Raw genomic sequence first — 12,394 nt, forward strand, 5'->3', positions numbered from 1 at the left:
TTCTTATGAATTTATATAACATATATATTGTAATGATTTTATCAATTATTATTCATAATTAAATAATAATTGATAAAAAAACCTTACTGTATTAAGATTAACTATTTGACCTCTCCATCAGGTTCAGAAATTCTATTACATGTGTCAAGTCTATCAATTAAATAACTCTACTGCTCATAACTACTCAGTCAGTAAAATAGTATCTTCTCTTTCAGTTTCATGTGCCTTCTATATCCATTTGCAAGTCAATTACATCAGCAGTTAACATTCTCTTCTGTCCAAATGATATATAGTCTATTATAGATGTCCAATTAATCTATTTTATCCCAATATTATATTTCCTGCTTTTGATGTCAATTCCACCTTCTTCTTCATTCAGCTTATTTGTCCACTCCATTACATGCAGAGATCCATTTTGTTCTTTTTCTTTTTTCCTAAATTTATGATAAGTTTGTTAGTTATTGTTAACCATGCTATCTTCCACTGAAGTCATCTATTTCCTTTGATACTGTCCATTCTGTCCGATATTGATGTCCACTATGTCCATTACAAACGACAATTGTTTCAGCTGCTAATATGTGTCCATCAGCGTCGCTCACTCTTCCCTTTGACAAGAACTCTCCATGCTAAATGTAGTCCCCTTCTGTGTCAAATTTCATTTATCTGAAATCCTGAAGCAAAATCCAATCACATATTAATCCATTAAATGTAAAGTCACAGCTTCCTGACGTATCAGAACGTTGAAGACATCAAAACTCTTAATGAACCTGCATCCAATGAAATATTGCATCCATGGAACTTTTATTTATTTAATTATTTATTTACTTTTTCCCTTGCTTTCCTTTTTATCTTTTTCCCAGTGTAATTCAATATCAAGGCAAATGAAACCTCTCCAATCCAAACACTTGTACTCAAAATACAAAAACTGCTTTTTGTTTTGGTTGCATACTGCTCCTGATGTTATTATGATCATTGTTTCCATGGTTCCTGGTATCAATCTGATAGTTTTCCGTTGAGTTCCGTATAATTAGCTGGTATAATTATAATTCCAGGAATTAGAGACATCCTTCTTAAAACTATGTATCTTTTTATATTACATTTTATATTAGCATCCATATACTATAGTGAAAATCTTCTTTAGCTGATCACTCAGAACATTCAGGATCTTCAGTATTCTTTGAAAATTACATCATTTGGAATGATGTAATCGTAGAACTCTGCATTTTGATCCTTCCAAACAACTCCCTTAGAATTTTAAATCAGTTCAAAATCAAACTGTGACCTTCAAAAAGAAAATCTCCACAAATATACTATAACAAAATTCAAATAAAACATAAACTCAATTTTTTAAGTAAGTCAATTCCTATTGCATTTAAATGCAAAACTTAAATTCATAATTCATGTATTCATGGGCTGTTCACACTGATCCAAAAACTCTTGCAATTTTAATGTTTATCACTCCTTTTTGTCGGGACCCTATGCACCCTTTCAATCTCCAGTGGAAATTTAGTTTTGAATGGTAGAATTTTAGGTAAAAACTGTTCAAGAAAGGCTACGGGATCATTTTTATCTACCCTTTCCAGAACCCCATACATTCTCAAATTATTTCTCCTTTCTCGATTCGAACAATCTTCAAGATCTCTCTTTAATATCTCTATTTCTTTACATTCTGCCTTGCACTGACTTATTTCCGTTTCCGTTTTTTCAACTCTTTTTTCTAATTGATCCGTTTTAACATCCACAATTTGCAGCCTTGTTTTAAGACTCGCAGTCTCCTCTTTAACTTCTTGTATATTTTTTGCATTCTGTAACACAATTTCTTTAATTTGCTGGAGCTCTTTAAAAATATTTATATCATCAGAATCGTCCGTTAGCAACGGAACTTTAACGGGGGTTGTCGGCTCTATTTTTTATCTTTTATTACTTCCTGCTTCCGCATCCGCTGAAAAGATCTTTGTCTGCTTACACGATGCCATTACGTTTTGAACACTCTGCTTTTGAGACGAATAATAATAATCTTTAGTAACTTATTTTACCTTTTACCATGGAGCAGATCATTCACCCGACCATTCCCTTACGCCTCCAAGCCACGCCCCCAACCTACACCATTTCTGTACATTTGCCTCATTCATTACACCTTCATCACACACTTCAATTAGCTGTCGATGAATTTCAGATGGGCTAATGTTCTTTGCATTAAAAAAAATGAATCACTGATCACACCTCACAATTGGAGGGATTGATGATAGACATAGTTAATGAAATACCTCTGCAAAATTACATCTGGCGTACTGAAAAGCTTGGCTCTGATAAGCAGGGCTATAGACAAGTCTAGACATGGTCCTGACAATGTTCCAGTTCAAAGTGCCTACTATTAAGTGTTAATATGCGCAAATGATTCTTACTTTAAAAATGGTCCTTGTAGAAAAGCACATAGCTGGAACACTGGCATTTACACACATATGTATACAATTATACATGTTCACGCCAGTATTGTGCTCATTTATACAAATACTTGGGGCCTAAATGTAGTCTTCCATCTCTGGAGGCCTAGACTTGAATCTCAGCTTCTGGGATTTAAGTGAGAAGATTTTCATGGGCCTATCTAACAAAACTATCCCATTTTAGAAATGTCCCAGAGGAGCCCATTGATTGGCTAAACCTGGATTATGGTTCTTGAGCTACAGGACAATAGAAGGAATAACAGGAGTTAAGATTTTGGTGCTTGTAGGTGAAACTAGGCAGCAGATCCCAGGGAACAGGAGGAAAAAGAGGAAGGGTGGCCAGCGATAACTGGAAAGCTGGGAAAGGAATGGAGGAAGCCCACATGCCACAGGCACAGCACTCCTACCTGGTCAAAAGGTAAGCAGGTAAAGGCTCATCTTTGGCCTGGCTATTTGGCCTCTTCCAAGTCTGGTACCCAAAGTAGGTGTCTTTGTGTAAATCCAGGCCTATTTTTACTACTGCAAAAGCCAAACTACATTGCTCAAAGTGTGAAAGCCGGACACCTGGATCAGCCAATTTTCAAGGCTGCCACCACAATGAGCCCTTTCCTGGGGATGAGAGTTATGCTAACAGGACATGACCCAAAACTGGTGCTAGTTTGGAGAACAGCTGATTCTAGTGCTGATCACTGTTGGTCCTGGACAGCAGATGTTGCCTAAACACCCTGATTTGACTTATCATCTGTTTATATTGTACTAACCGTTCAGCCAGCGTGAGTCGTGCTGCTCAGTGCGGATAGATGGTCGATGGCCAAGACTGCGGAAAATTGTGAAATCTCTACCCATCAGGTCTGTTGCTACTCCAGAATAGAGCTCATTACCTATAATTCCAAGAGTGAGCAGAAGGACACAAAGAATTACACAAACTGCCTTACTATCAGATTGTTCTAGAACAGCCATTCTTGCTGTACACAGAGTTCTAAGGATAATGTTGGTATAATATCATACCCAGCATCCTCAAAGAGGGAAATTCTATAAAAGAAGCCAAAAACTAGGTGCCACATAGGTGCTAAATTAGGCTTTTAACTTAACTAGTATATTGAAAAAAAAAGAAAAATTAATCGGGTGATAGGTGCCTATCTTCTTAGGTCCCTATCTTAAGGCGTCTAATGGCGCCTATTCCAAAGTAGGTGTGTTTAAGGGCAGAGGAGGACTTAGGTGCCATTAGGTGTGATTCTCTAAAGTACTTAGGTGCCTATAAGGTAGGCCTTTAAAACCCTGGCCTACACTGTAGGCACCTAAGTTTTCGTTAGGCCTGATTCTGAAATGGGTGCCAAAGTGTGATTGCCATGAAATAGGTGCCTAATTTTAAGCGCCTAATTACAGAATCTGTCCTGAAAAGCAGATCTGTTTCTCATAGCTCGTTCCCAGGGATAAGCAATGGCTTTTCCAGATCTACCTGTTGTAACTGCTGTATTGAAGCTGATAGGATGGAAAGAACTTTGATTGTATTGTAATTTATTTTATGGACAAGTTGGCTGTCAACTGACCCCCCCCCCCTGACCTATAGTCATTGGAGGTCTTTGATGATCGTCCAAGCCTCCTTGGAATGTAGACACTTTTCAACTCTTGATGGGGGTCTGGGACGTCGCTTTCAGATGATTTGGGAACGCTTTTGGATCGATCTTACTCCTCATGCCTGGAGTAGACTTTTGAATATCTGACTTGGAGTCGTGATTGTTTTGCAAGCTCACGATCTAGCTTTGTTGGGGGGGGGGTATGGGCGGGGAGGGGAGGGGGGGACTATTCTGCACAAATTTTCAAGAAAACTGTTGTATTTTGTCACCCTTGTTTGCGTGCACTTTGATATTTAATAAATATATTTCAACATAAATTATTTTATGTTACATGTTTTTATGGTTTGTGTAATTGTGTGTTGATTTTATTATGTATGTTTTGTTGTACTCCGCTTTGGAAAAAGAGGATTATAAGCAAATAAACTATAAACTACCTGGAAAGAGAACAAAGGAACAAATCCAGTGCAGGTGATCAGAGATGCAAACAGTGGCATGGATGAAAATCAAACCTTGTTTTGGTTACCACTCTTTTAGAGCATTTGATCCATGCTGGTCACCATTCACAAGTACTTGGTGGCACATGCTTTAACAATAACATGAAAGTCATTTTTTTTTTTTTTTTTTAGCAACGGTAGATGTTTCTTCTGTCATTAGAATGACTGTTTCGAGATTTGTTGACACCATTTTTATTCTTGTAGAACGTCTACATTGCAAATTCAGAGATTTAGCTTTTTCCTTTGACAAGTTCATATTTGGACACAGTGTTCCCGCTAAGCTGCGCTGGGGGGCGCTGGCGCACAAAATATTACCTCGCAGCGCACAAGTTTCTCGTCACAGCGCACACAGTGTAGAGCACAGTTCTTCAACCGCCGGTCCGCAAACAAAATCTTGCCGGTCCGCGAAGGATTCGGTCCCCGCCGCAACGAAAGGCCGGCGTCAGCTGACTTGCAACTTCCTGTTGCAGTCGCTGTGCCGGGACTCCTGCCTTCGCCGGGACTCCTGCCTTCCACCGCGTTTGCCTCCTGCCTTGTCTCCGCACCTCCAGACCAGCAGCGGCAGCTGTGTATGCTTTTAACTTCGGCACAGAGCTGCCCCTAATCAATAGTTTAGCGCGGTTTCATAAGGCAGCCTCGGGGCCTTTGCTAGGCCGGCCCACATCGCATCATCGAAGCGGGCCGGCTATCAAAGGCCCCGAGGCTGCCTCATGAAACCGCGCTAAACTATTGATTAGGGGCAGCTCTGTGCCGAAGTTAAAAGCATACAGAGCTGCCGCTGCTGGTCTGAACTCTTGGGCCGCTGAAGGAGGGCAAAAAGCAGCTGTCCTGGAGGTTTCCCTTCCTCTCGCCTTTACAGGTTCCTTTTTTCCACCTTTTTTTTTTTTCCTTCAAACGGCAACGGGCCCCAGCATCGACATCAATCAAGTAAGTTCCACTGTCAATCAAGCGGTTCTGCTCGGCCAAAGCTTCCCCTGTGACATGAGCCACCCTCAGGGGAAAGAAAGTGACCCACAAAGGTGAGGGGAAGGGGGGCAGATGATGGAAGTTGGGGGGGGGGAGAGAGAGAGAGAGAGAGAAGGGGCAGATGATGGAATGGAGGAGATGAGAGAGAGAGAGAAGGGGACAGATGATGGAAGTGAGAAGAAGGGAGAGAGAGCAGAAGGCAGATGGATGTCAGTTGAGAAGGGAGAGCAGATGCTGAATGGAAGTGGGGAAAGAACACATACTGGATGGAAGGAGGAGATAAATAAAGGGGGAAGAAAATAGTAAGATAATGGAGGGGTGAGGGAAAGGGGTGACAAGCTGTGTGTAGACACAGTGAAAAGAGGGAAACGGGACTAAATAGTAAGAAAGAATTTAATTTAGATGGAGGCAGAAAATAGAGAAGGAAGACCAGAGAAGAAAAGGGGAAGAGAGAGCAGAGAATGATCAGATCTGAGTGGAGGAAATGAGAAGAGAGATATGCTAAAAACCACAGGGGGGAGGGAAGGATAGAGATGCCAGACCATGAGGGGAACAGAAGGAAGATGATGGATGCTAGACCAAATTGGGGGGTGGGGGGGGGCAGGAGGAGAGATGGCAGGGAAAGACAGACAGTGAATGGAAGGGGCAGATGCTGGACTGAAGAGACAGAGAAGGTTATCATGCTGCTGTACCGGGCCATGGTACGCCCTCACCTGGAGTACTGCATCCAGCACTGGTACTTTAAGAAGGACACGGTACTACTCGAAAGGATCCAGAGAAGAGCAACTAAAATGGTTAAGGGGCTGGAGGAGTTGCCGTACAGCGAAAGATTAGAGAAACTGGGCCTCTTCTCCCTTGAGCAGAGGAGATTGAGAGGGGACATGATAGAAACATTCAAGGTACTGAAGGGAATAGACTTAGTAGCTAAGGCAGGGAGAACGAGAGGGCACTCTCTAAAGTTGAAAGGGGATAGATTCCATACAAACGTAAGTAAGTTCTGTGGTAGAAAGCAACATATTTATTTGGCTCATAACTTGCTGGCGCCCGATATTTTTAGCTCACAGTGAAAAAAGTTTGCTCACAACACCCGCCCGCTTAGAGGGAACACTGCTCACCACTAGTTCTTTTTTTTCCCCATTTTTCCCCTCTTTTGCGGCTGATATCTATGTATATTATCAAATGTATTTCATAGCATCTGTGTCTCAATATTGTTCCTCTGCCCTGTTTCTCAGAATGACCTTGTAGAAATTCAGTTCAACCTTCTCTGTACATAAGCCCTCTTTTACTAAGGTGCACTAACCGATTAGCGCATGCTAAACTCTAATGTGCGCCTCTTAGTCTATGGACGCGTTAGCGTTTAGCATGCACTAATCGGTTAGCGCACCTTAGTGAAAGAGGGGGTTAGTCTTTTTATATTTTTGAATATGAAATAATATGTGTATGCTTTATCTGGGAGATCTCTCTTCACTGAAATATGTGTGTCAGTTGTGGTGGCTATCAAAGCATTATTGATTTTTTTTTAACTGTTTGTAGCCTATGGTGTTTTATTTATTTATTCAGGACATAATTCACTTGGAATTTGTTTTCCAATTAGATATCTACACCCCCCCTCCCCCTTTTACTAACTGTAGTGCTGTTTTTGGCGCTGGCCTTGGCTGTAATAGCTCTGATGTTCATAGAATGTCTCTGAGTGTTGAAGCTGTTACTGCTGCGGTCGGCACTAGAAATCGCGCTACAGTATAGTAAAAGGGGGGTTAGTAATTGTTATGCATATATGGACTATTGTCTTAAATCTTTTATGTTGTTTTATTGTATCTTTGAATATTAATATTTGTTTATGATTTATTGGTTTTGTATATTTGATTCATTTTTTAAAAATTTATCTTGATATTTAGACTCTTGAGGAAGGCTTTGACACTGCTGGTTACTTTGTTTTCTGCTTCAAGTCTACCTGGCTCATATGTTTTTATGCACTTGTCCAAATCTCTTTTGAACTTTGCTACATTATTCACCTTGACCATAGCCTCCAGCAAGAAATTTCACAGCTTAATTACATGCTATGTAGTTTCTTTTCAGTGATGGTGTAGCCTTTATTTAATGAAGCAATTCTATAAATTGGTGCCCAGATGTAAGCACCATAGTGAGGTGTGCTTAGCTCTGTAATAGCATTTATAGAATCCTAGCATAACGATTATATTACATTACATTAGTGATTTCTATTCCGCCATTACCTTGCAGTTCAAGGTGGATTACACAAGAGTTGTCAGGAGATTACAAGAGTTGTAACATTACATAAGAATTGTCGTAAGCCTTACATAAGAATTATATAAGAATTGTCGAGAACTAAGAATTACATAAGATTTGTCGAGAATTAAGAATTACATAAGAATTGTCGAGAAATTAAGAATTACATAAGAATTGTCAAGAACTAAGAATTACAAAAGAATTGTTGAGAGCTAAAAATTACATAAGAATTGTCAAGAACTTAAGGAGCAACATGTTGGGTAATTAGAAACATTTTAGATTGGATATGGGTGGAGTGTGTGGTAGGTGGAGTTAGGGAAGGAACTGGTCGTGTTAGACAGGTTTTATGTGTTTTTTGAAGAGTAGGGTTTTAGTGTCTTTTTTGAAGGTTTTGTAGTCAGTGGTCGTAGATAGCAGATTGGTGATTTGTCTGTCTAGTTTAGCTGCTTTGGTGGCCATTAGGTTGTCATAAAGTTTTCCTCTTTTGACATTTTTGGTTGGGGTGTGTGTGAATAGTGAGTGGGTTCTCCTGTTCCTGGTTGAGGTGGAATGAGTTAGTCGTTTTGGTTTGGCATACCAAAATTTAAGTGTGCCCATTTATGACAGATCAATGGCTGGTGTAGGTTGGCACGCCTAAATGTGCCCCTCCCCCGGTGGTTGTCTCTTTCCCCCCTCCCCCAAATGCTTGGCTATATTAAGGGCTACTGTTACTGCAATCAGAATACTAGAAACACTACCTATCAGTGCAAAGTGAGTGCTGTAAGTAGTGCTGCTGTAAGTAGATCTTTGTCTTCGATCACAGATTACAAAACCTTCAAAAAAGAAACTATAACTCTACTCTTCAAAAAGTACATAAAACCTATTTAACACGATCAGATCCATCCCAAGCTCCACCTACTACACTGTCTACTCCTTATCAAATCTAAAATGTTCAAATTACCCAACACGTATTACCTAATTTCATGACAATTCTTATGTAATCCGCTTATATATCTTGTAACTTCATGACAACTCTTATGTAATCTGCCTTGAACCGCAAGGTAATGGCAGAATAGAAATCACTAATGTAATGTAATGTTTTCTGTTTCTGGGGCAAAAACAGCTGGTTAAGTACAATATTTGACGCTTAACCAGCTACAAAGAACCACATAATGACAGAATTGTGTTTTATATGGCCCTATTTACACAGTTATCTTAGCCGGTTTTGTGCTAGAAATCAGCACCTAGCCAGCTAAGTGCTGACTCCGCCCCCCAGAAGGTCCCCCCAATAGCCGATATCGTTTTGAGCACCAATGGGCATTTTGAACAGCACTATCTAGTTAGGCGCCGCTGAAAATGTTCAGTTAGCCCCAGGCAGGTGATTTAAACCGCCAAGACTCTATCCTGACCATTTCAATTATTTTGAATATTGGGCCCTGTGCGATAGAAAAGATTATTAGGTGCTTGTCATTTTGCTCATGTAAACAATACCAAGTATGTTCTCCATAAATCACTGGTAGTGCTTTCTGATCGTGTAAACAGAAAGTTGAAAACAGTTTTTTGTGTGTGCACTTCTCAACTTTCTCCTGTAGTCATGACTAGCCAGTTGGGTTTTCAGGATTACCGCAGTGAATACACAGTAAATGAGATGGATTCGCATTTAATAGGCATCCGATATATGCAGATTCATCGCGATACTCCTGAAACCCTGACTAGCTAGTGCACCTCCAGGTAAAGGTTGAGCGGTATTGCACTAGTGGACAGATGTACTCTGGGGTATTTCACGTTAGTCTCTATGACTCTAGGTGTGACAATGATTCTGTCCCAGTGGGGATGAGGGAATGAATTATAGTGCACAGCTTCGTCTCCTTCCTTACCCACGAGCACAGAGGCAGCAGCATGCTTGGGGTCATATGGACTCTTTCCTTTTCCATCTTCATTCTTGCTCAGGTCCAGTTTAAACACTGCATCCTAGAGACAAGGAGGCCACATTATTAACTGGCACTAAAGCTCTGCACAGACATAGGACCTTGAAGGCAACCTTTTAACTCTGGTGCATTCTGGCACTTGTAGTCTCTTATTTTTATTCACGTGGAATCAGGTAGCACCATGCATATACTGGGGTTATAAAGCTCAGATCCCCAATGACAGAGTACTAGCCACTTACTAAGGTATTTCATATTGGTATTTTGTGGCATCATGTTTATGATGTCTGTGCTACATGAATGCTCTAATATATTGCTTTTTAAGGCGTTTCCATTGCATTGGGCTGACATCGTAAGAGGATTTTCTGTGCTATATGAATGTTTCTCCTTGCTGCTTGAATGCTGTGGTGTTGGCAAGGTTAACTGCAGAAAACTCCATGAAGGTGGGGCTCATAATCAAAAAACTAAAACGTCCAAAAATAACCTGCCTATGTCAGCACTTGGACGTCCTAATCGCTGGGACATCCAAGTGCCGATAATCGAAACCATTTTCCTGGATGTCTAGTGAGATGTTTTCTCTGCTGTGCATCTAGAGTGCTAGGGGGCATGCTGGGAGGCGTGCTATGAGCTTAACTTGGACGTCTTGTGCAATAATCAAACTTGTCCTTAGACGTCCTTTTTGAAAATGGCCTGATAGCTGTCTGACATAAGCATGCTTCTTGAATGATATTTTCAGACTGTGTGAACCCTGATGCAGGCTCCATCTGCTGAAATACGGTCCCATGTAGGGTCGTTGTTATGCTGCCTTGTTGAGATTTCTAATAAATTTGAACTACTACTACTCATCACATATAGCGCTGAAAGGCGTACACAGTACTGTACATTTTGACATTTATAGATGGTCCATGCTTGGAAGAGTTACAATCTAACCTGGACAGACAGACATATAGGGTTGGGGATGCAGAACCCAAGGTGAAAGGCGTTAGGAGTCAAAAGCACTCTTGAAGAGGTGGACTTTAACTAGGCCCTGAACACTGCCAGAGACGGAGCCTGCCGTAGGGATTCAGGCAGCATGTTCCAAGCATATGGTGAAGCAAGGCAGAAGAGACAGAGTCTGGAGTTGGCAGCTGAAGAGAAGGGCACACATAGCAGGGACTTACCAACTGAGTGGAGCTCACGGGGGGGGGGGGGGGGAGGACACATGGGGGAGACAAGTAAAGAGAGATAGTGAGGGGCAGCTGAGTGAGTGCATTTATAGGTCAGTAAGAGGAGTTTGAATTGTATTTGGAAATGGATGTGAAGCCAATATAGTCACTTTAGGAGAGTGGTAACAATTATTGGTTGGCTCTCCTCTGACATCTGTTGCAAGTCTGTTGTCTTTGCCTGCTTTCTGTTGCTGTGCCTATTAAGACGTATCATTTGTACTCATCTGACACGTATCATATTGCTGCTGTACGATTGTATATGTCTGACTCTGTATCAAGTTATTCTTAATCAGTTTGCCTGTTTCCAAGTTGACCTCATCGATTGCATTTATGCTTATATTACATTGATTACTTCTTGTGGACAGGCAGTATATCAAGTAGAAATAAACTATAAACTGTCCCCCCCCCCTTGTACTAAGCCACGATATTCGTTTCTACTGTTGCGTTAAATGCTCTGACGCTGTGGTAGAAACCTCTTCCATGGTTTAGTAAAAGAGGGCCTGTATTTGCCGTTTTACTATTGTTATATTAAGAAAAATTTACGTTTTATGTTAAACTATACCTGCTGTACGCTGCCTTGAATGAATCTCTTTATAAAGGTTATTAATAAATCTCAATAAATAAATAAGTGAATAATGTGATTGTCAGAGAGCACCATAGCAGTAACTGGCTTGGCTAATAGTGCTTTTCAGTGAGGATGGATTGAGACACACAAGGGAATTGGTCCTGGACTTCAACTGCTGTTTTTCCAGGTTTTTACATGAAACACTCCCAACACATTCTGAAAATGGAGGACCCAGGACTGGCTCATTTGTTGCTTTTATGACCTAGCGTTGCCCTCTGTTTATCACACAGATGGATGGTGCAGTGTTCTACCTATCCAAACACTCAGTCATTGTACAGTCTTTTCATGAGAAACATAGAAACATGATGGCAGATAAAGGCCACATGGCCCATCCAGTCTGCCCATCCGCAGTAACTATTATCTCTTCCTCTCTCTAAGAGATCCCATATGACTAGCCCAGGCTTTCTTGAATTCAGATACAGTCTTTGTCTCTACCACCTCTTCTGGAAGACTGTTCCACGTATCTACCACCCTTTCTGTGAAAAAGTAATTCCTTACATTACTCCTGAACCTATCGCCTCTTAACTTCATCCTATGCCCTCTCAAATGAAATGAAAGAGACTCGACTCATGTACATTTACGCCACATAGGTATTTAAACATCTCTATCATATCTTCCCTCTCCCATCTTCAAGTTTGTCTTCATACGACTTATGACAAAGACCACACACCATTTTAGTAGTCTTCTTCTAAAATGCTGCTTTTACAAGTATTGCCATATAGTGAGATACTATGTGAGAGACTAGGGCTAATCCCTTGGTCTTCACTCCCAGTCAGAGTGAGTTACATCTTATGGTTTATTATTCATTATCATTTAATATATCATTTAATACAGAGTGAGTTACATCTTATGGTTTATTATTCATTATCATTTAATATACAGTACTCCCCGAAATTCACAGGGGTTCCGTTCTAGGAACCCCAGCGAATTTTGAA

The 12,394-nt window shown here is 40.7% G+C and overlaps 1 protein-coding gene across 2 annotated transcripts in view; it reads right to left on the bottom strand.

The window, feature by feature from the left end:
- The window catches only part of SEMA3B (semaphorin 3B), a 251,525-nt gene that overhangs the window by 84,178 nt on the left and 154,953 nt on the right, over window positions 1-12,394 (bottom strand). For both annotated transcript variants that reach the window (XM_033925997.1, XM_033925996.1), the window contains exons 6-7: window positions 9,582-9,675; window positions 3,206-3,325 (exon numbers count right to left, since the gene is read on the bottom strand). In XM_033925997.1, coding sequence (XP_033781888.1) covers window positions 3,206-3,325; window positions 9,582-9,675 — 214 coding nt within the window. The remainder of the gene's footprint in view (window positions 1-3,205; window positions 3,326-9,581; window positions 9,676-12,394) is intronic.

This window comes from Geotrypetes seraphini, chromosome 17, assembly GCF_902459505.1.
Source record: "Geotrypetes seraphini chromosome 17, aGeoSer1.1, whole genome shotgun sequence".
Classification (NCBI taxonomy): Eukaryota; Metazoa; Chordata; class Amphibia; order Gymnophiona; family Dermophiidae; genus Geotrypetes; species Geotrypetes seraphini.